The sequence below is a fragment of the Pan paniscus genome, chromosome 8, assembly GCF_029289425.2.
Source record: "Pan paniscus chromosome 8, NHGRI_mPanPan1-v2.0_pri, whole genome shotgun sequence".
NCBI classification, from domain to species: Eukaryota; Metazoa; Chordata; class Mammalia; order Primates; family Hominidae; genus Pan; species Pan paniscus.
Window position 1 is genome coordinate 122,439,811 of NC_073257.2, and position 24,719 is coordinate 122,464,529.

General features: G+C 39.4%; 1 protein-coding gene and 1 non-coding gene across 3 annotated transcripts in view; both read left to right on the forward strand.

Moving 5' to 3' along the window:
• Window positions 1-11,070: 11,070 nt before the first annotated feature.
• SMC3 (structural maintenance of chromosomes 3) overlaps window positions 11,071-24,719 on the forward strand; it is a 37,851-nt gene continuing 24,202 nt past the window's right edge. The window contains exons 1-7 of one of the 2 annotated variants that reach the window (XM_014346593.4): window positions 11,071-11,726; window positions 12,837-12,912; window positions 17,976-18,014; window positions 19,616-19,683; window positions 21,694-21,765; window positions 22,111-22,190; window positions 22,903-22,981. In XM_014346593.4, coding sequence (XP_014202079.1) covers window positions 11,712-11,726; window positions 12,837-12,912; window positions 17,976-18,014; window positions 19,616-19,683; window positions 21,694-21,765; window positions 22,111-22,190; window positions 22,903-22,981 — 429 coding nt within the window. In that variant the 5' untranslated portion in view covers window positions 11,071-11,711. Of the gene's footprint in view, window positions 11,727-11,781; window positions 11,982-12,836; window positions 12,913-17,975; window positions 18,015-19,615; window positions 19,684-21,693; window positions 21,766-22,110; window positions 22,191-22,902; window positions 22,982-24,719 lie in introns of those variants that run through there. The other variant, XM_063607530.1, reaches the window with a different exon arrangement.
• Window positions 20,637-20,738, forward strand: LOC112441101 (small nucleolar RNA U13). Its single transcript, XR_003029077.1, has one exon. It is a non-coding gene; the product is annotated as a small nucleolar RNA U13 (small nucleolar RNA).

A 24,719-nucleotide genomic window follows, 5' to 3' on the forward strand; every position in this document is an offset into this window, starting at 1 on the left:
ATTTGGGAACATCTCTGGGGTGCCAGTTCTATCTCTTGGGTACCATGAGAATTGAATAGGAATTGGGCAATAGTGAGGTATCTCTTTCTTATTCATGAGACTGGGAAGTATCCATAGAAAGTCTGTCCAGCGTAAGAGTGAAAACGGATAGGGCACACATAAGAAAAAAAAAAAGAGAGGAAGAGAGCGAAAAATATTTTTAAGAGGTGGGGAGGAATAACAGAGAAATTAAACAAAGAGATAAAATCAGTCCATGATCCCTTCCTGAGATGATAAGAGAAACTGAACTGAAACTAACTTCGAGATGGAACTTTCCCATGGAATCTCATAGCAGTAGAGGGGAGATAAGGAGGGCAATGAGAAACTATGACATCAAGGTGCATCATGTGTGCACTTTACCCTTGCCCTGTACCTCACCTTTGCTGTCTTTGGAGTCTTTATTGCACCAGGTACTTTATTGCACCAACTACATTGTTGTTGTGTGAAAGAGTGTACAGCCTCAGAATTTTTTTGAAATATGGCCAGAAGTCTGGGCACAGGTAACAGCTCTCTGCCCAGGTGGCATCAGACTGAAATCAAGGTGTTAGCCAGGCTGCAGTTTCATCCAAGCCTCAGAACCTCTTCCAACCTCCCTGGATTTGGCAGAACCCATTACTTGCAGTTGTAGAACTGTAGAACTTTTGGGATGCTAAAGTCCCAAAAGAGGTCTTGCAATATCTCCTAGGTATCTGTGAGAGAAGCGATGAAAGAGTTTGTCTCTCTTTTCTAAATCTTTCCTTAAAGCCACCTGTCATTCCCTGCCACATGGCCTTCTCCACAACATGGCAGGAGGCCAGCAGGAGAGCATCTCTGGTTTTGAATCTCTCTAACTTGACTTCCTTTCTGATACCTTCTTGTAAAGGGATCACTTGATTAGGTCAGGCCCACTGAAGATAATCTCCCTCTTCATTAACTCAAAGTCACTTGATTAGGGATCTGAATGACATCTGCAAAGTCTGTTCTCCTTTGCCACATATGAATAACATAACCTAATCACAAGAGTGGTCCCCCATCATACAGTCACAGGTCCCAGCCACATTCAAAATGAGAAACGTATACAGGATGTGCACCGCAAGGGGGCAGACGTCTTAGGGCCATCTTAGAATTTGGCTTGCCGCAGAAGATTCGGCAGAATGTTAAATAGATCTAACAGAGAAGAGACTTGCAGGCTCAGGAGGGGCAAATGCAAAATCCCTGCAGTAGGAGACACCTGGTGCACTTCAATGTGGCTCGAACTGAAAGGAGAGATAGCAAGAGACGAGATCAGAGAGGTAAAAATGAGCCAGATTGTTTAGGGTCTTACAGAACTTTTATCTCTAAACATGTTATAAAAATGTTCAAACTACCAAAAAGTTTAATTTTTTTTTTTTTTTTGAGACTGAGTCTCACTTTATTGCCCAGTCTGGAGTGCAGTGGCACAATCCTGGCTCACTGCAATCTCCACCTCCCGGGTTCAAGCGATTCTCCTGCCTCAGCCTCCCCAGTAGCTGGGATTACAGGGGCCTGCCACCACATGTGGCTACTTTTTGTATTTTTAGTAGAGACAGGGTTTCACCATGTTGGCCAGGCTGGTCTTGAACTCCTGACTTCAAATGATCCACCTGCCTCGGCCTCCCAAAGTGCTGGGATTATAGGCATGAACCACCACACCCCACCTTTTTTTTTTTTTTTTTTTTTTTTTGAGACAGAGTCTTGAGCCCAGGTTGGAGTGTAGTTGCACGATCTCAGCTTACTGTAACCTCTGCCTTCTCAGTTCAAGTGATTCTCGTGCCTCAGCCTACTGAGTAGCTGGGATTACAGATGAGCACCACCACACCCAGCTAATTTTTGTATTTTTAGTAGAGATGAGTTTTGCCATGTTGGCCAGGCTGGTATTGAACTCCTGACCTCAAGCAATTTGCCCACAGTGGCCCCCCAGAGTGCTGGGATTACAGGCCTGAGCCACTGCACCTGGCCAAAATTATTTTTTTCACTTTAAAAAAGTATTTTATCACTATTTTTAGACACAAGGTCTTGCTCTGTGCCCAGGCTAGAGTGTATGGTGCGATCTCAGCTCACTGAAGCTGTGATCACTCCTGGGCTCAAGTGATCCTCCCACTTCAACCTCCCAAGTAGCTGGAACCACAGATGAGAGTCACAGTGCCTGGCTTCCTTTTCTTTCTTAAGCAACAACCCATATTGCTAGTTGCTTCAAACTTTTCAGTTTCCAAACTTCTCCGCATCACCACCATATTTTCTCACTCAGACTGGGCTCTGCACTAGTAACATCTTAAATTTGTATAACCATGTAGTTTAGGGAGTTTTCCTACTTTTTAACTCGCTGGTAAATGAATTAAAGAAATAAAGGGATACGATTTCCACATGGCCAACAGGGAAACTGAAGCACAGACAGAGCCATTATGCCCATGGTTCTGCAGCACAGGTGACAGATCTGGGACCAGTTGCTGATTTCCAGGCTGGGGCTCTCTCACTAGGTGAGTGGCTTATCTGGTTTGCTTTTCCTGCCATTCCTCCCTCATCAGAAAGCAAGACTCCTGCTTTCATCTCCAAGGGAAGAAAAAAGAAGGAAGGGAGAATTCTGCAGCTAATCACTCTGCACTCTTGTTTCCACCAGCAATTCCCCTGAATTAGCTGTCACGGATGTCCTTAGATAGGATTTTTTTTTTTTTTTTTGTAGATGGAGTGTCTGTCGCTGAGGCTGGAGTGCAGCGGTGTGATCTTAGCTCACTGCAACCTCTGCCTCCCTGGTTCAAGTGATTTTCCTGATTCAGCCTCCTGAGTAGCTGGGATTACAGGTGCACCCCACCACGCCTGCCTAATTTTTGTATTTTTAGTAGAGACAGGATTTCTACTTGAACTCCTGACCTCCTGATCCACCTGCCTCGGCCTCCCAAAGTGCTGGGATTACAGGCGTGAGCCACAGCACCTGGCCTTAGATAGGATTTTTAACACACACCACAGGCTCCTACTCACTTCAGTGCCTTCAGGTGAGTGGTTCTCCTCTGCTGAAATACCTTCATCCTTCCTCTTCGTGAACCCAAATCCACCTCAGTCTGCAGACACCTTCCAAGTCACTTTCCTGCCTGACCCCACTTCACCCCACCAGGACTGTGACTCAACCACGCTGACCAAGAGTCTACGATGGGGCTGGTCATTGTTTCTAGGGTCTTCTACCTTCCTCATGTCATTTCAACCCACAGAAAACATGTGAGGCAGATTTTTTTTCCCTCATTTTAGAGCTGATATAAACCAGGCTCAGGAAAGTTGAGAACTCCAGCTTCTTGACTCTCCAGGTTTTGTGCTCTTTTCTTTCCCCCATAACTCAAGGTGTTTTTTCCCTCATCAATGTCTTTTCCTTTATAAACATTCTAGTATTTCTGTGTACCATTCAGAAGAACTGCAAGAATTTTAGATCCAGGGTTAGGTGAGTCTCATGTAACAGTCTGTGGGAGGTTGGAAATGGAATAATTTCTACTTCAGTTATGCTGGATATTAAAATAAAGGTTGCCAAAAACATATTTCATTGCAAGCATCCAAGTTACTGGATGTCCAGAAATGAGAGGTATAGGGGCCAAGGCCCTGGCCCCCCTGGAGGTTGGAAAATCACTGACATGAGGCAGATTAATAAGAGAAAAGGCATACAAATTCATTTAACATGCACATGCTCAGGGAGAATCACAGAGTAACTGCCCATCCCCTAAAAGGTTTCAGAAGCTCCTCCAAAATTCTTAACTGAGTTTTGAGAAATGCATAAATCGTGGAATCCAAATCTCCATAAAGATACAGAACATTATCATCATCTCTCAGAAAATTCCCTATGTTCCTTCCTGGTTCTCTCCAACTCTCCCTGAAGCTATCACTTTTCTGATTTTTTTAAATCTATATGCCCTCATTATCAGACAGAGTTGATTTTTTTCCACCATAGATGCTTTTCACCTGTTCAAGAACTTCATATACATAGAATTACACAGTGTGTATTCATCAGGGGAAAGCTGTTTTCACTCAGTAGAATACATATATTTTTTCCTTTTTGTGGAGAATGGGGTCTTGCAATGTTGCCCAGGCTGGTGTCAAACTTCTGGGCTCAAGCGTTCCTTCCGCCTCTGCATCCCTAAGTGTTCGGATTACAGGCATGAGTTACCACCCCTGGCCACACTCAATATAATATTTTGGAGATTCAGCCACGTCACGGCATGTGTCTGTAGTTCACGTCTCTTTTTTTTTTTTTTTGAGATGGAGTCTCGCTCTTGTTGCCTAGGCTGGAGTGCAGTGGCACGATCTCGGCTCACTGCAACCTCTGCCTCCCGGGCTCAAGCGATTCTCCTGCCTCAGCCTCCTGAGTAGCTGGGACTACAGGTGTGCGCCAGCATGCCCAGCTAATTTTTATATTTTTAGTAGAGATGGGTATTCACCACATTGGCCAGGATGGTCTCGATCTCTTGACCTCGTGATCCACCCACCTTGGCCTCCCAAAGTGCTGGGATTACAGGCATGAGCCACTATGCCTGGCCAAACCTCCCTTTTCCTAGTAACTTGTTTTTTGCATTTCATTGCTTTCTCCCAAAAATACTTATACTAGATTTAGGGATTTTGTATTAAATACCTTTTAAATTATAAAAGATAATTTAAACCAGAAAATGTATCAGCTTACGTTACTGTTAAATAATGTAGTTTTGTGTTTAACTTTCTAGTGATACAGTTACTACTGAGTGAAAAATTGGGAATCTGGAACCTGGCATATTTGAATCTATGCCAGAATTTGGATTTCTGCATTAATCTAAATAGCTCAAGCTTTGTGTAAAGACGATCTAAACCTGAGATTTCAATAGCACATTTCAAATTATGATGTATTTCAATTATATACAGCACTGTTATATTTTATGAAATGGTTCAAGAATGACTTAGATAATCTACACATTATCATCTGTACATGGTCTAAGTATTGGTATGGTTCAAAGATTCACTGTTGAAATATTTTCCTAGGTTTTTCCAGCTTTATTAAGATATATTTCACATACAATAAAATTTACCCATTTAAAATATGGAGTTGAGTTATTTTCACTATATTCAAGAAGTCATGCAACCATCGTTACAATATAATTTTAGGATATTTTCAACACTCCCTTTCCTCCCCTAAAAAACAAACCTGTACTCCATTTTCAAACCTTCCCTTCCAATCCCCAGCCCCAGGCAGCCACTGAACTGTTTTCTGTCTCTGTGGATTTTCCTATTCTGGAAAGTGCCTAAATGTCTTCCAAAGTGGCTGCATCATCTTACAATCCCACCAGCAACATACGAGGCTTTCAATTTCTCCATATCCCAGCCAACACATGTTATTGTCTGCCTTTTTATTTTAGCCATCCTAGTGGGTATGAAGTGGTATCTGACTGTGGTTTTGATTGACATTCCTCTGATGACTAATGATGTGGAGCATCTTTTCACACGTTTATTGGCCATTTGTTTATCTTCTTTGGAGAAATGTGTATTCAAATCTTTTGCCCATTTTTAAAGTGGGTTGTTTGTCTTTTATTGTTGAGTTGTGAGAGTTCTTTATATATTTTAGATATATATATATATATACACACACACACACATATGTAAATTGTCAGGTATATAATTTGCAAATATTTTCTCCCAGTCTATAGCTTTTCACTTCTCTTAGTGAACAACAGTTTTGAGGAAGTACAATTAATCTTTGTGTATGTTACTTTGCTTTGGCGATGCATTACAGAAACCACTGCCAACACAAGGTCACAACGATTTACTCCTATGTTTCTATCTGGGGGTTTTGTAGTTTTAGCTCCTAGGTTTGCTAAATAAAATTTATAGAAAGTCATTGGTTTTCATGGAGCTCCTGCACTAGACCCAACAGACCAAACCAAAATGGATTTACTCATATTGAAGTTCCACAACACCATGCCAAAACTAAGTTGTTTATCTGACCTTTCAAGAAATCAAGAGAGAGAGAAAATAGCCAAATTCCTAAATAGGCCTGTTTTAGCCAGCATGATGAGGAAGCTTCCTCTGCTTTAACCTTTACAAGGAGAGCAACTTTGAAACAGCTGTGTTTTGTTTTCTGTCTGCTTTCCTCAGCCCTTTTCTATCTAGAAAGCCATGATCTTCTGCTCAACTCACCAGAATGTGCATTCTTTTTCATAGAATGGGGTGTTGCTTGATTCTAGAATCACAAGTAAAGCCAATTAAGATCTTTAAACTAAATTCATTATAATTTTGTCTTAGGACCTGTTTAAGTCTATAACGCATAGGGGTTTGTGGCTATGGTTCATAGACCATGTTGTTCTAGGAGTAAGATAAGTTGGCAGCCAGTGACAGTGTGTACAGCTTCACTTACATACCAAATTAGATTAGGCTTGAGCGAGCACAAGCTGATGTCAGTCCCTGCAATGGAAAGTCTCAACCCCTCATCCAGTTTATGTACGGGAGGCAGATCTCACACCACAGCCCATCAACTGAGGGGGAAGCTGAGTCCCAAGGAAGGTGTATTTTCTCCTTGGGTATATTCAGTATCATTTCTTTCAATCTGACCCTAAAACTTAACAGAGTAACTGAACTCTAGGAAAAGGGGAACACCCAGATCTTTTGAGTGCTGTTGGACATAGGATCTGAGCTGACACTGAGCTCAAACATGTTTATGGCTCCCCTGATCCAGTGGAGGTGTACAAAGGCCAGGTGATACGTGAAGTCCTGGCTCAAGTCTGTTTCACATTCGTTGCACTAGGTCCATAAACCCATCTTGCGGCAATTTCCCTGACCAATGAGCACACAGTCAAAATGGATTTTTTTCTCTTTTTTGAGATGGAGTCTCACTCTGTCACCCAGGCTGAAGTGCAGTGGTGTGATCTTAACTCACTGCAACCTCCACCTCCTAGATTCAAGCAATTCTCCTGCCCCAGCCTCCCTAGTAGCTGGGATTACAGTTGCAGGCCACCATGCCTGGGTAATTTTTGTATTTTTAGCAGAGATGGGGTTTTGCCATGTTGGCTAGGCTGGTCTCAAACTCCATTTGGGGTATATAAGCCCCAAATTGTAACTGCCCTTTTGAGTCACATTTCTTTGTGAACTCCCACATGTACGTATGTGATTAAAATCTGCTTTTTCTTTTGCTAGTGTGTCATGCAGGCTGGAGTGCAGTGGCACAGTCATGATTCACTGCAGCCTTGAACGCCTAGGTTCAAGCCGTCCTCCCACCTCAGTCTCCGGAGTAGCTGGGACTACAGGCGATCGCCGCCAAGCCTTAAGCTCCTGTCCTCTTATGTTCATGGATTCCCCCCACTCCACACCTCACCCATAAACATAAAAGGGCAGAGGAAAAGTTTCTTTCTCCTCAACGCTATTAGGACACATTCATGCTAGAGGTAATCAGTAAATATCTGTTCAATGAATGAATGAATGAATGAATGAATAATGGGGGGTGAGGTGGTCCCAGAGTCTTTGGTCAGTTTTCTCCTGGCATTTTGATTTTTCAGTTTAGCTCTTTGCTGTCTTTTCCCAGGGATTTGCTGACTACAAGTTTGGCTATGAACTAATAACAAAAATAGCTAACACTATGTCTTGTGCCAGTTATTTTAAATAAATCAGCCTAATTTACCTGCAAGGAAATTTCCATAGATATCATTAAAATCTTTACTTACAGATGAGGAAACAGGCTTCAGGAGGTTAATCTTCCCCAGGTCATACATCAGCAAGTGATAGAGCCGGGATGTGACCCGGCTCTCCCAAAGTCTGACCACTGACTGTTGGGGCAAATGTCTATCTGCATCTTTGCTGCCTGGAAAGGCAGAGAATATTCCCATTTTATCTACAGAAAGTCACATGGTAAAATGACATGTCCCAACTCATGGAATTTGTCAAATGGAGTCAGCATAAGACCCTTGGGTTTCCAACCCAATGCAAAATAAGTACCCTTGCTCCTCACAGCATCAGTGAGAAAAATCTAAGACAGACGATACACATGATAGCACTTTGAAGCTGGGTGAGGAGCTACACAAATATACGGGATTATGATTGCTGTGTGTCTGTGCTTTGAGCATTAGAGACTCCCTTCTTAAAGAGACTTATGATTAATGTCTCTTTTTCCCCTCCTCCCACTCCAGTGTGTCTAAGTGATCATGCTGAATCAATCTGAGGTGGGGTTGGGGGAGAGAAATAAAAACACTGAGGAGGTGATGCCATGTGTTGTTAATGGGATGTTTAGATGTAAAATGATGTTACCAAGCAAAAAGGGCTCAGTGCTTGATGTGCTAGAAGCCAATACTATGATACCGGGTTTTTGAGAAAAGAAAAGCTTTTTATTGCAAGTTGACTAAAAAGACAGGAATCCAGCTCGAATCTGTCTCTCTGTGCTAGGTTTAAAGCAGTAATTTTATTAGAAAAAAATTCATGGGTGGATTCTGGGATTAGTAGGTGATTGGCGGAAGGAAAGCGGAGGTCTAGAAAGTGCTGAGGCATGCACAGTTACCTCTTCATGCCACCACATGGATCATATGTCAAACTCAGGGGGAGTTTGTATGAACCATGCACTGGAAATTCAGGCTGTGATGTTAGCAAACCATTCTGCACAAACTCCAGTTGGTCATGTTGGTTGCAAGCAATTTCAGTCAGTTTTTTAATATTACAAGTGGAGGGAGTTTCAGCAAGTTGTTTCTTTCCTCATCTGCTATCCTGCAAACTCAAGAATTTGTTAGTCACAGGCTTCTTTAACTCTTTGGGGCACTGTTTCAAGGCTGCAGTTCTCCGTTGTTTAGCTATGAGCTAGTAGGCACTGTGCGGCTGGCATTCTGCTTTATGGTGGCAATTTCTTTCAGGAATGTCCCTTTGCTTCCAGATAGTTCATAGGTTTGAATAACTATTTATCCTGGCTAAAGGAGATCAATATGTTCGACTCCTACGTACTTACCAGAAGAGAATGATGCTCCTAAGGGGGATGAAAGGTGGGTGGAATGGGGACATAGGGAGCTTTTAAACACCAGTAGCTGGCATATGTAAGCCCTGCACGGTGGTAAGTACTTTGCTTCTGTGCATTTTTCACTCATAAATATATACTGAGTACTTTCTGTGAATTAGTTACTAAGTAACAGCAGGAACAAAATGAAGTCCCTTCTGTCTTGGATTTATATTCGTGCAGAGATAGACAATAAATACATAAATATAAATAAAAGCATTACATTCTCAAAATCACCTTTTGATTATTTTAGGTTTTTCGCTGATCTTTTTTTCTGCCTATATAAATTATATAAGCTAATTGTATAAGCTTCATTTAATATGGAAAAGCCTAAGGAAGAAAGTAAAACTCCCATCACTGTGAAAGCCATTCAAATGTTTTAGTCACCATCTTTTCATATTTTGCCTACATATGTATAAACAATTTTAGGTAGATAGGATTATCTTATACATCCTGTTTGTAATTCTAAATATGATGGAGTTTTATCATCTTCATTTTATAGACTAGGAAGTGGAGGCTTAGAATTTTTTTTTTTGAGACAGAGTCTCGCTCCATCACCCAGGCTGGAGTGCAGTGTCACAGTCTCGGCTCACTGCAACCTCTGCCTCCTGGGTTCAAGTGATTCTCCTGCTTCAGCTTCCTGAGTAGCTGAGATTACAGGCGTCTGCCACCACGCCCAGCTAATTTTTGTATTTTTAGTAGAGACGGAGTTTTGCCATGCTAAGCCTCCACTTCCTAGTCTATAAAATGAAGATGATAAAACTCCATCATATTTAGAATTACAAACAGGATGTATAAGATAATCCTATCTGCCATGTTGGCCAGACTGTTCTGAAACTCCTGACCTCAAGTGATCCACCCACCTGGGCCTCCCAAAGTGCTGGGATTACAGGCGTGAACCACCATACCTGTCCTAAGCTTTAAATAATACAACTAAAATCTAGAAGTAAAATGTTTAGATTGAGTGCAGTGGCTCATTCCTGTAATCCCAGCATTTAGGGAGGCAGAGGTGGGAGGATCGCTTGAGGCCAGAAGTTAGAGACCAGCCTGGGCAACATAAGGAGACCCCGTCTCTACAAAAACAAAAAAAAGCTGGGCTTAGTGGCCACAGCTTGTAGGCTGAGGCGGGAGGATGGCTTGAACCCAGGAGTTCGAGGCTGCAGTGAACCATGACCGAGCCACTGTGCTCCAGCTCCACCCTGGGTGACAGAGCAAGATCCTGTCAAAAAAAAAAAAAAAAAAGTTAGAAATAAAAGAAAATGCTTAAATATTTATTTATTTTGAGACAGTCTCGCTCTGTTGCCCAGGCTGGAGTGCAGTGGCGCGATCTTGGCTCACTGCAACCTCTGCCTCCTGGATTCAAGCAATTCTCCTGCCCCAGCCTCCCGAGTAACTGGGATTACAGGCACCCGCCACGACGCCCAGCTAGTTTTTGTATTTCGAGTAGAGACGGGGGTTTCGCCATGCTGGCCAGGCTGGTCTTGAACTCGTGACCTCAGGTGATCCTCCCCCCTCAGCCTCCCAAAGTGCTGGGATTACACGCTTGAGCCACTCGACCAGGCCTATTTATTTTTTTAAACCAAGGGCTGGATAGGATTTGATCCGGGCTCCAGATAAAGGACTCCTAGGGAGATAACCTGGTTAGCAGAGGCAGTTAGGAGGCTACTAAAAACAGTTCAATCTAGAAATAATTAGGGCCAGAATTGTCTCCAGCAGCGGGCGGGGCTGGGGATGATTTGGGTAGTTATTTTGTTCTCTTCCCAGCAAGTAATTTCAGAGCAGCCCAGAGATTCATTTTCTAAACAAATGATGTTTTTCTCCCAAGACTGACAAGGATCAGACAGACCTAGGGTTGCCACTAGCACCTAGTATCTTTCAGGCTGTTTTCTTTTGTTTTAAAAGTGGATTAAAAGCTTTCAGCCTTACCTAAATCTTTGTTGCAATTGTACAGATCTGCCTAGATTTATAGCAGATGGTTGAGCAGAAACAGTTCCCGAGAGAATTAATCATCACATTATTAAAACAAATTTTCGAGCATTGACAAATCCCTTCGGGGTTGTCCTCCGAGTGGGCAATTCGGAACCAGCTTGGGGCGTGCTAAGATTGTAAACGTTCCTATGGAGAGCGATAACAAAGGGGCAGCATTGACTCCGCACACAGAATTCCAAGAATCACCAGCATTCCATGTGTTCCAAGGCTAGCACAGTGCGCGCGAGGTCCGCTTTTTTAAACAGCGCGGAATCACGTGGCCGACGGCCCGCGGCGCTACTGGCCCTCGGAGTCTCCCTCTTGGCTTTGGCGCGGAACCTTTCCCCCTTTGTGGACGCGACCATTGGCCCCGCGCTCGGAGGTGGTACGGACCAACCCTACGGTCATAGATTTTCCGAGTGAAGCTTTTGACTAAGTCTCAGGAAAGCGTTAGCTACAGAATTCTAGATTCAAAAGAAATCCACCAAAAAACGCTGCGGAGGACTGGTTTTGCCTAAAAGAAAGAGCAGACCTGAACTTGACTCCTCCTACGCCCTGTGAAGGCTGCAAGGTGGTTCCGTCCGAGGCGCGGACTCCGCCCCCACGAGCGCCGCCATTTTGTTTGGCTGAGGGGAGCGAGCGGCGCTTTGGGGGAGGGGTCGCGTAGGCGCCTCACCTGACCCTGCAGCCGTGCGGTTGCTGCTCCGGGGCAGGTCTCCTTCCAGGCCAGGGGCCCGGAATCATGTACATAAAGCAGGTAAGGCCTTCGCGTCCCTCCACCCCGTCATGGGCCGGTAAGGACCGCTCCTTGAGGCGGGAGTGTTGCGGCGCCACCCGCAGCCTCTCCCCTGTCTCCACAGGCTGGACCAGGGCTGGGCGGGGACTGTGGGGGAGGAGGGAGACCCGGGCCCCGCTAGTGCCCCGGCTGCGGGGTCGCGGAGAATTGGGGCCCTCCTTTGCAGCCCGGGCCTCCCCGCTGGCGCTTGTCTGGGAGAGGCAGGATCTCCGAGAGGTGTGGAAGGGCCGGCGGGCGGGCCGCTGGGAGGGACCGGGCCTTCCTGGGTGGCCCCAGAGCTGGCGGGGGCACCCCGCCGGGGCGGCCGCGGGCGGGAAGGGCTGTGTGGTCCTGCAGGGGTGGCCTCACACGGCCCATGTGCCTGGGATGTGTGGAAAGGTGGCCTCCCCGGCCCGGGGGCGGCCCTGGGGGCATTGGCTGGGGTGTCGTCACCTGTCACTGCGGGGGGCCGTGCCTCTCCCCGATTAACCCGCGAAGTGAGCGGGACCCTCCTGCTTGCAGGATACGGAGCGCCGCCTCCCTCGGTTGTTTACTTCTGTCAAAATGGTCTTCCCGCGCGGGCCTCCACCACAAAGATGAGCCCAGGCACACGGCCTTGGAGACGGTTTTCTATTGGGTCCGTCGGGCTCTGAGCACTCCTTCTTTGGAACGTGGGCTCTTTCAGGCTGGCCGGCGTGAGTGACTGAAAGCAGCACTCGGTGGTCTTGGAGTCAGGAGAGCTGGGGCCCGTCGGCCTGCTTTATAGACTTGCTGTTGTGCTGCAGTGTTTAGTGTTCAGTTAAGCTCACACAGTGTTTTTGATGTTGAAAGGTCCTTAACAGGTTGACAGCATAACTCCTAAAAAAAAAATTAAACCCAGCAGCATTGCCTTGGCAAAGATTACCGATAAAAGGAGTTTTTTTTTTTTTTTTAGCAGATTTTTAATCACCACTTTCCAAAACGAATTTTTCTTATATGAAATTTCGAGTTTTCTATATTGCATTAAATGAAAAACGAGAAAGAAATGCAAGAGAAAAATGTTAATTTTTTTTTTTGGGGGGTGGGTTCTCAAAAATGTTTTTTATTTACTAGGTGATTATCCAGGGTTTTCGAAGTTACAGAGATCAAACAATTGTAGATCCCTTCAGTTCAAAACATAATGTGATTGGTAAGTGTTCTTGGTTTACTCGGTCATATTTATAGTCTATACAGATAATGTAAATTCTGTCCATTTGTATATTGGCTTAAGGAGACAGGAATTGTCTTTGAATATTAAGTTATATTTTTCTGCGTGAAATAACTTTTCTGTCTTATTGCACTGATGAATTGCTTATTTTTATAAACTTAAAATGTTTGGATAAGACACTCATAAGTTATACATTTTTTATCTGGGTAGCCTTGTATGTGTGTGTAAGAGTGTTTTAAAGCATTTCCGCTCTTCTGTTCTTGTTATATATCCTAGTGAAAATGCTGACTGTTGCCTTATTTCAGAGACAGACAATTTTTATTCACAAAGTAGATGCCAGGATTCCCCCTCACCCCTGGCAGTCAGTGTCTCTAAGGACAGACCATGTAGCTAGACTGGAAGAGCATAAACTTTGGAGCATAACAGAATGGGGTTCACATCCCAGTTGTAGGGGGGTGGGGGCCTGGGGGAGGGATAGCATTAGGAGAAATACCTAATGTAAATGTCGAGTTGATGGGTGCAGCAAACCAACATGGCACATGTATACCTATGTAACAAACCTGCATGTTGTGCACATGTATCCTAGTATAACAACAACGAAAAAAAGAATCCCAGTTGTGGCACACGTTCTTTTTCACTTTCTGAGAAGCTTCAGTTTTCTCATTTGTAAAGTGGAGATGATACCTGTCTCATAGGGCTGTTGAGAAGATTAAATGAGAAACCTTATGTAAGTGTGAAGATAAAGAGCTAATGGTGATTGCCATTAACAATATGTAGTCATTATAGATTGCTCAGATTGTAGTGTGCATTTTGCTGATACAGCTAACAAAAATGTTTTCTGACACTGCTGAGTATTTTACAGGATAGATGAAAGGAGTGCTTCTGGACACCAGAAACACAGACTGCTGTTGACATAGTTTTGCTGTACAGAGTCCAAACTAAGTGGTATATTAGTTTGCTAAGGCAGCCATAACAAAACACCATAGACTGGTGGCTTAAACAAGATATTTTTTTTCTCATAGTCTGGAGGTCAGACATCCATGATCAGGATACCTGCATGGTTAGGTTCTGGTGAGGCTCTCTTCCTGGCTTATGGACAGCTGCTGTCTTGCTGTGTGCTCACATGGCCCCATCCTCATGTCCTCATTTAACCATAATCATCTTCCAGGGGTCCCCATGTCCAAATACTATCACATTCGGGATTAAGGTGTCAGTTGTTTCAGGGGGACACAATTCAGTCTGTGGCGCGTGGGTGAGATTCACATTACTGATGTTTCCAGAAGGCCTTTAGAGAATCATACTTCATTTTGTATAAAATGATAAAATTGAAGGCAGGTTTTTTTGCCCTCGATTTATCAATAGCAGCCTTGTAGTTGGGAATAAAGAAGGCATACTTTTTTTTCCCCGCTTGTGCTCTGTCTACTGAAGTCATTTAATTGAATTGACATGCCATAGGGTGGCTTAATTGTACTGGGGTTTTGCTCACATATAAGTACTTTCTGATTTTTTTCATCAATCAGAAAATCTTTAGAAATGTAGAAAAATAAGAATTATTCGATTTCTGTTTTCTTTAACTTGCACCTTAAAATAAGTATCTTAATATTTCATTTGTGTGATTTTATAAATGATCTGTAACTTACTAGCTAGAATGATTACATTTTGTCTATAAGGTCCGTCAAATACCATTGTTTTAGCTGTTATCAGTTAGCTGTTGTACTTTGTGATTGCAGCATTAGATTTGTTAATAGTCACTGTTACAAAGGAAAATGGTTTTGTTTAACTAAAACAAATGAACCCAAGATAACAGTACTGATTAAACATGTTTTAAAACCAGACAGGTTGTAAGACATAATGTAAGAAAGACCAAAAGTAGTTAGGTACTGAGATTTGCCTTAAAAATATCTGGTGAAAGCATACCAATTTGATTGATGAATGATGTTGACTATTAAAAAATATCTCTTGTACTGATGTTGGGTATATGCATCAAACATATACCTTTTTAGGGACTTTTTCCCCCTAACCTTTAACAAAAGAAATACATGTTATAGAACATTATGGAAAAGCTAAAAGGAAGAAAATTAAGATAAACTATAATCCTTTTACCCAGAGATAACCATTCTTTGTTTTTTACTGCACACCATGATTCTTCAGAGATAACCATTCTAAATAATAACAGTCTATACTTGTGATTAGTCCTGGTTTCCTAGAAAACAGCACAGACAGGATTAGCTGCTAAGGCTTTAATGGGAGGTGCAGTTTGAGGGCAAGAATGAAGAGAAAAGCTGGTCATAGATTTCTAAAGAAGACACAGGTGGTTTGCAGTCATGTTGAATAACTCACAGACTTTGTGGACCCACCATGCCTTAGAAAGGTCAGATGATAGAGGAATGGATTTGGATTCTGACAAGGATTTGTTTGCTGACACCTGTCTTTCATTGGTCAAAGTTTTCTACATCCGGCATTGATGCCTCCAAGCTTTTGGATTGTGGTGCTCTGGGAACTAACACCCGGAAGTAGTCAGGGAGTTATAGCCTCCTTTCCATGTTCACAATTCAGGAGTACCTGAATGTACTCCCAAGGTAGCTTGAATCTACCAGAGGTATTAGGAGACTGAGCTTTTCCATTGATTGGCAGCCAAGGCCTGGGTTGAGAAAGGTGAATCTGGGGCCACATATAAACTGTGTTTACCTCAGTACGTTTTTAGTCTTTGTATATATCTTCTTAATATATATTTAAATAAAAATGGGTTCCTTTTTAAATAAAAATGGGTTCCTTTTTAAATAAAAATGGGTTCATTTTTAAATAAAAATGGGTTCATTTTTAAATAAAAATGGGTTCATTTTTAAATAAAAATGGGTTCATTTTTAAATAAAAATGGGTTCATTTTTAAATAAAAATGGGTTCATTTTTAAATAAAAATGGGTTCATTTTTAAATAAAAATGGGTTCATTTTTAAATAAAAATGGGTTCATTTTTAAATAAAAATGGGTTCATTTTTAAATAAAAATGGGTTCATTTTTAAATAAAAATGGGTTCATTTTTAAATAAAAATGGGTTCATTTTTAAATAAAAATGGGTTCATTTTTAAATAAAAATGGGTTCATTTTTAAATAAAAATGGGTTCATTTTTAAATAAAAATGGGTTCATTTTTAAATAAAAATGGGTTCATCATATAACTTACTGGTAATCTGTTATTCTCCTTCAGGATAAATCTTGAAATATCTTTATTAAATATTCAGCATCCTTTAAAATTGCTATATAGTGTTCCACTCTAGGAGTAATTCTTAAAAGGAAATTCTTAAAATTTCAGTTATTTATAGATGGATTGTGGTTTGAAATATTTATTCATTTAATGATAAATTGTCATCTTAAACTTTTATTTAGAAATAGTTTCAAATTTACAGAAAAATTGCCCCAATAAGAACTGTTCAGAGACTACTCATAAACCCTTTACCTAGATTCACCTGTTGTTAACATTTTCCCCACTTGCTGTATCATTTCCACTTTTTACACACTTTTTTCCTTAAAGTTATTTACACCATGGTCCTTTACCTCTGACTTTAATGTGTACTTTCTAAGAGGAGGGATATTCTCTTTCATAATCACAGTACAATTTACAACTTAAGTAAATTTAATACATAGTAATCTGTCCATTTTCCAGTTATGTTGACTGACCCAGAAGTGTTCTTGATAGCATTTTTCCCCCTCCAGTACAGGATCTAATTTAGGAGCAGGTATTTCATAGTTGTCATGCTTCTTTAGTCTCCTTTAATCTGGATCATTTCCACAGCCTTCCTTTGTCTTTTATAACATTGTTATTTTTGAGAATTAAGACATAAGTGATGTTGTGTCCCTCTCAGGATATCACATCTGGAGGCACATGAGGTCTGTCTGACTCTTATTGATGATATTACTTTTGATCACCCAGTCAAGGTCTAATGTTTCCACTGTGTAGATATTATTTTTTCCCTTGCAGCTAATAAGTAATATAGGCAGATGCTTTTGGACCATGTAAATCTTGTGCTCCTTTTCAAACTTTGTGCCTGCATTTACCATCTGTTGATGACCCTTGCCTTTATTCTGACGGTCACAAAATGATTTTTCATTTCCAGCACTCCTTTCACATTTACAACTTGGCATTTGGTAATTCTCCTTCCTTACCTACTTATTTATGTTTTTATTATTGATATGGATGCATGGATTATTCCCCCCACCAATAATTTATAATTTATTTGGCCATTTTGATGCTCAGATTACCCCTAGTTTTAGCTACTGAAAGGCCCCTTCAAGCTGGCTCCTGTGTCTGTCATATGCGTTTTTTTAAAAAGTACATCCTTTCTGGCATGACATGAATGATCTTTTTGAGATTTACTTTGCATTAAAGGTGGTAACTTTGTGGTTAATTTGCTCAGGATATTTCTGGCTCAAGATTGAGAAGACTGACATAGTTATTTATGAGTCTTAACACTGAAAATTTCACTAAACAAATACACTTAAAATCAAAAGGATTTGATACCCTTTTACATATTGAATTGCTTATATTTGAGTTTTGTTAGTCAAAAAGTACCTTAAAATTATTTATACTTTTGTGGTTCTGTGAGACTACACATGATAATATAGGGTTGATTTTAAACATGAGAACACTTTAAGGATTTAAAATGATTGTTTTAGAACATTAGCAATATATGAATCTTTAAATTGTTAAACATATAGTTAAAATAGAATTATATATCCATTGTAATATGATATTATAAGAGCCAGGTAGTATATTTAGCTATTCCTATTCATTTTAAACTGTTGGGTAAGAGCAAACGGATCAACTGTGAAATATCTTTAAAGAAAAAACTATTAGAAATCTGTACAAAAATTGAATTTATTTGGTGATTATAGTTGTTTTATTGGTTTCTTTTGTTCACTGTTGTTTAATTTCAGATGTTAAGATGTATTAGAAAATTGGATTTTAAAAATATTGAGTATTTTTTAAAAGGTAAACAGTTTTATTGGTTTTTATGTAAAATAACTTGTACTTTTTGAAATTTTCCAGTGGGCAGAAATGGATCTGGAAAAAGTAACTTTTTTTATGGTAGGTGTTGCTTTTTGAATTGTAAATATATTAAGACCTGGGTATCTTAGGGTAGATTAGTAAAATCATTAATTTTCTGAGGTTATGTATGCATGAAACCCAAGAAATACTTTATATGGGGTTGCAGCTTAAGTGTAGAGGGTTTAGAGTATACAGATCTGAATTCTGCTTTATACCCAGTGGCTGATTAGCTATGTGAGAGTGGGCAAAACACGTAGCCTCTCAAATTTTTCTTTTCACTTTAAAAATGGAGATATTTGGATGTTTGCCCTGTCTACCTTAGATGGTTTGTAAGAATGGAATGCAATAGTATGTATCAAAATGCTTTTTAAACTTGAATGTAATATATAAATGTTATAAATGCATATTTTAAATGTATGTAAATGCAGTAGAATAGTTGATAGTATTGCTTTGGAAAATTGTTCATCTTTCTTATTTCACCTTTTTAAAAACGTTTTCTAAACCAATCATCTTTGTAAAGGATGAAGAGGTATAAAAAACTTGAAACTGAACAGACTGTTGTCACTTTGAAGATAGTAAATAGAGCTTCAAAAATTCTCTCTAAAGATAAATTGCATTTAAGTGTAAATAGCAATGCGTCTGTTAACAAATCCTTTGAGGAGAAAAACATTTTAACAAAATTAGACAGTTAAGGAGTAGGTTGAAAAATTTGAACTTTTTAGTTGGGTAATGCTTGAGGGAAAGGGGCATTTAGTGGACTGGCTTAATAAGAGCAAAGGTTCTATCTCTTCTGTGCACACGAATCTGAAAGGCACTCTCTAGCCTGTATATCCTATTGTGGTTGTAATTTGGCAATGATGAGAGAGTGGACTGAAGTGGAAGTATTTCAGAATCTCCAGGGATGAGGGCAGTGTGAAGTCTCCTCACCTCGACCTGTGTCCATAGCACACACATTAATGCTTATGCACGTACTTGCTGATGTGGGCACCCCCACCACCTCCACACATACACAGTGCCAGAGGTCTCTTGGGTGGACTGGGACAAGAACAGCTGAGTAAAGAGTTCCACTTCCTAGGCAGGGTGGTCCAGTTAGGTACTCTATATCGAAGTAGGAATGGCCCCTTACAGAGCTCGGTATAGTATAAGACGTGTAGTAGAAGTTGGGCATCTCAAACATTTCCCTGTATTTCCTTAGTTTTATTTCTTTTGGTAAAGTATCCACTTAAGCATATTCTCAAAATACATCCTATTTTGTTAAAAAGGATTTTAACTCGTATCATTTATGTCTAGTGGGGAAAAAAGCAAATACAGTGTTAACCTAATCCAGTCAGTGAACACTTTGAGCCAGAGGTATACCTTAGTTTTGCTTGTCTGTTTTCATGTATTTCGGTGGTTTCTCTTTATTTTCTTACTTTAAATGTTTCGATGAAAACTTCTCAGTATTTTTCTTATATCATTTCCTACCTGATTAGTCTGATGTGCAGGCACATTTTCTGCATTTCCTTTTGTCCATATGAAACAGATAATTTATTTGCATTGTCTATTACCAGACACACTATGTTCTATTGAGGTGTGGGAAGTTATAAATAAGTTATAAACACCTTTTTAGGGTATACTAATAGTTGTTTTTGTATTTCTAGCAATTCAGTTTGTTCTCAGTGATGAGTTTAGTCATCTTCGTCCAGAACAGCGGTTGGCTTTATTGCATGTGAGTGAGACTGCTTTAAGACATTATTGATATTACATGTATTTTAAAAATAAATTTTCCATGCTGGTTAAAAAAGCATTTGTTCAAGTTTCAGATTCTTTGTGAACAAGACACAATCTATCTCATAAGTGTGTTACTCTGCTGTGAAATTTAGCCTAACATGTTAATGCCAGATAAAAGCCCAATTTTTATACAGTGGTTTAGGAGAAAATTATAGGATTTGCCTATAGATGGATATGTCCTCCATATAAATGTCTTAAAGGAGACAGGATATATATCATAAGTGTTTTATTCTGCTGTGAAATTTAGCCTAACATGTTAATGCCAGATAAAGGCCTAATTTTTATGTGATGGTTAGGAGAAAATTATAGGATTTGCCTATAGGTGGGTATGTCCTCCATGTACATTTCTTTAAGGATGTGATCTGCAAAGGCTTAAGAAGCAGGTTTGCTGAGGAGAAAGAAGAGTTTGAGATTGCAGATTAGGAACTTTAAGATGCAGAACCAAAAATTAATTTGGAACATAGAGAAACAACCATTGCAAACTAAACAACATACAAGTTGTTTGTTGTTTTAGCCATATTTGTACTTAGATAGTAAACATCATTTTCCAGTATGAAAAACAGTAGAGATGTTCTGCAACTTACAGCGGGGTTATGTCCTAATAAACCTATCATAAACTGAAAATACCATAAGTCAAAAATGGACATTAGCCTACAGTTGAGCAAAATGATCTAACACAAAGTCTGTTTTATAATAAAGTGTTGAATCTGTCATATAATTTATTGAATACTATGCTGAAAGTAAAAAACTGATTTTATGGATACTCAAATTATGGTTTCTACTGAATGTAGACTGCTATCACGTTGTCATTCAGCCATTTGTTGAACCGTCGTAAGTTGGGGTCCACCTGTATATTTACAGTAATGTGAGTTAGGATATTTTATTAAGTGGGTCCTTTTGTAATGCATAAGCACGATGATTGGGTTTTCGTGTTCATGTGAGTCATGCCTCCCTCAAACCTTGTTAGGACATTGGCACATTACCAATGTGATGTGGAAAAAAATATGAGTAATGGACTAAAGTAATTTTAGGATAGAAAATCATGAAAGACTACAATAAAATGATTAATCCTTCTGATTTGAATATTGTTTATTAAAGACTAGAAAATGAAATTCCTCAATATGTCTTAACAGTGTTTCTCACACATAGGAAATTGTTTTGTTTAGCTCGTCTGTCTTTTCCCCTTGTTTAGTTTGAATTTGTAGCCCAGTAATCAGAATTGATTTCCTATAGAAAAATTCTTTTTAGGTTTTTCAGATTGGCATTAAAATAATTAATAACCTCTTTGGTACAGTTCTTCATTGTATTTACTACATAGTTTCTATAATCTGGAAGGTATCTGGACTTGGTACCATAGTTTTTGTGTCATAGATTGGTTTAAATGTGACACATGTTAAATGTGTATATTTCTATAATAGATTTAGAACTGTAGAATGTCTCAATTTTTTTTAAAAAACAGACTTTTGGTAATTATCCCATGATTTATTAGGATTTCTTTGCAGCATTAAAATGAGACTGTAAGAGAAAAGCCTCATGGTGTATTAGATATTAGCAAATAGGTAGAGTTAAATGTCCCCAGTCTTGCAGTCTAATAAAGTGGTCTGTAGAATCATATTTAAGGATATCTAACTTTGACATGTCTTGCATAGTTCTTATTTTTTATTTAGAATCAAAAGCTATTTGGTTGAGAAGTTTTGTTGTCCTAATCTAACATCTCTGCTGTTTTGGCAAGAGGGATATATACTATAACTCTGGGGGTATCCCCAAAGTATGTATCCCTCTTGCCAAAAGAGCAGAGACGTTAGATTAGTGTGTGTGTGTATATATGAATCTAGCAGAAATTTTTCTCCATTGAATCAGACTTGTTATTATGCCCTAGACTTTAAGAATCCTTTAAAGGATATGAATATACAACTTAAATGGCAAATCTCACTTCTTTCATTTTTAGGAAGGTACTGGTCCTCGTGTTATTTCTGCTTTTGTGGAGATTATTTTTGATAATTCAGACAACCGGTTACCAGTAAGTAACTTTTTTTTTAAAGTAATGTTGAGAATTTAATTGGTTTAGCTGATTTTCTTCATACTTTGAAACTTTTTAAGCTTTTATAATTTGTTATAATAATTACAGTTTATATACTGATTTTATCTTAAAATGACAATGAATACTCTGTTAACAAATGGGAATGTACAAACTGTTGTGAAAAGTGTCTTGGTTAAGAGTATTGAGTATTTGTAGTAGTATTTTTAGTGAGATAATTGAAATTTTAAAATAAATAGTTATGGGCAAGGACTTTAAAATGACCTTATTTAAAAAGTTTTCTCCTTTACTATTAAATTAACTGTGGGCTTTTACATTTTTTCTTAGATCGATAAAGAAGAAGTTTCACTTCGAAGAGTTATTGGTGCCAAAAAGGATCAGTATTTCTTAGACAAGAAGATGGTCACGTAAGCATTTTTCTTTTTTTTAAAAAAATTGAATATGTACTTAAATAGAGATGGGGTATTGCTGTGTTGGCCAGGTTGGTCTCGAACTCTTGGCCTCAAATTATCCACCTCGGCTTCCTAAAGTGCTAGGATTACAGACATGAGCCACCACGCCCAGCCAGCATTTTTCTTTTTCCCAATACAGAGTCTTGCTCTGTCGCCCAGGCTGGAGTGCAGTGGCGCAATCTCGGCTCACTGCAACCTCCACCTCCCGGGTTCAAGCTATTCTGCTGCCTCAGCCTTCTGAGTAGCTGGGATTGCAGGCAGGCACCACCACACCCGGCTACTTTTTGTATTCTTAGTAGAGACAGGGTTTCACCATGTTGGCAGGCTGGTCTCGAACTCTTGACCTTGTGATCTGCCTGCCTTGGCCTCCCAAAGTGCTGGGGTTAGAGGCATGAGCCACTGCGCCCAGCCCGCAATTTTATGATTTCCTTACAAAAGAGTAAAAGTATTCTTTTACCTGCTTCATATATGAGGAATATTTGCTTCATCTTCAACAAGTCAACATATAGAGGATAAACATAAGAATCAGAAAGTTCTGAGGATGATACAGATGGTTTAATTACTGATCTTTCCTCCCTAAGGCTATCAACCCAGGGGCTACTCTACTCATTGCTTAATGGTGCTTTAAAATTATTTATCGGAAAGTAATTTCATTGTTTGTCAACAGGAAAAATGATGTGATGAACCTCCTTGAAAGCGCTGGTTTTTCTCGAAGCAATCCGTATTATATTGTTAAACAAGGAAAGGTAAAACAATTGTATGTCCTTTTTAAGTAGAATTTGTTTTCTGAGTAATTCTTGAGTGATGAATTTGGTTTATTGATTTGAGTGGTTAAGCTGAAGCAAAAATGGCCATATTCTTTTACATGGCCGTAAAGTACCAAATAGGTCCATTGCATGTTGAGATGGAAGTATTTCAGCATATTAAGTGGATCTTGTTTTCCTAGTGACTGGTATTACTTACTGAGGTGAAAGTATGGGAAGACATTATTGGCTTATGAATGTTGCAGTAATTAAGAATATTGTAGGAATTCTATAAAAATCACATTTGAAAAACTTTCTAAAATTAATATTTTGTGTTACCTAATTATTTATCATAATTAAAATACTGAAAAGCTAACATTACCAGAAATCTGCCATTTTGCTACGTGTTATTTTCCCTAATAGGGATTGTTTTTACATTTTTTCAGCAGCCAAACTACAAACTTTTTTAACTGATTGTTCTGCTCTCTTCTCATATACTTTCACTTTTTTTTTGGACTAGGGAAAATTCTCAAAGAATATTCACTTATTTTATACTGTAGGCCTTTTTTTCTAGATATGTATTGGAAAGTTAGCATTTAGAAGAAGTGATTAGGAAGAATATGGAGTTTCAGTTTTAGAAAATGTGTTACTGGAAGAACAAGTTTTTTTCCGATTTAACTATTTGTGGGAGATAAATTTTTTTAAATGGAGGCTGATTTGAAAGAGCACTTTTCTGAGATCCGTCTGCTGTCAATCTAGGCCCTTTTACTTCATTTCAGTTTCTGCCCGTATGCCATCCTTGATTGCCTCATCTGAAAGCATTGCGGTCCCCTCAACCCTATGTGCTTTATTTCCTTAATCTGTTTTTTCTTCATAACACTTACACTGTTATGATAGTACTTATTTTCTGTCTTTTTCCATTAGAATGTAAGCTCCATGAGGGCGGGACCTTTTCTGCTTTGTTTGCTCTTTTCCAGTGCCCAGCAGTGGCACATATGTTGTAGCCATTTGAAAAATAATTTTTAAGTGAGTAAATTGCATGAACCAATATGTATAATTGGAGCGTTCAATAATGAGGATCTGAAGGATGATTCTTTGATGTAGATACTTTTGATAGACCATATTTTCTTAGAGATAATTTCAATTTTTTAATGCAGTGATATCATTTTTGACATTTAGGGATACTTGTTATATATTAAGTTGCATGGCACTTAAGTTGTACCATTCTCTCTATATTTAAAGCATACTATTTTTGTCATATCGTTAGCCTTCTGTATCTGTAGGTTCCACATCTGCAAATTCAGCCAACCATGGATCAAAAATATTTAAATAAAATTTTAAAACAGTACAATAAGAAATAATACAAATTTAAAAATACAGTAAAACTATTTACGTAGCATTTACATTGTATTATTATAATTAATCTAGATATTAAAGTATATGGAAGGATGTGCATAGGTTATATGCAAATACTATGCCATTTTATATAAGGGACTTGAGCATCCTTGGATTTTGGTACCTGCAGGGGGTCCTAGAACCAATCCCCATGGGAACTGAGGAAGAATTGACTTTTAATATATTATTGTAGCTTTAAAAAAAAGTGTAGTCAGTGATGGTTTTCCCTTATAAAAATACTTTGTTTTTTGAGAATGGAGCTCATCTTTTATACCTTATCATATTGACTAAGAAAAAGATGATGGTGTGAGATACTCCTTCACTTGTTAGCCCTATTCATAAAGGA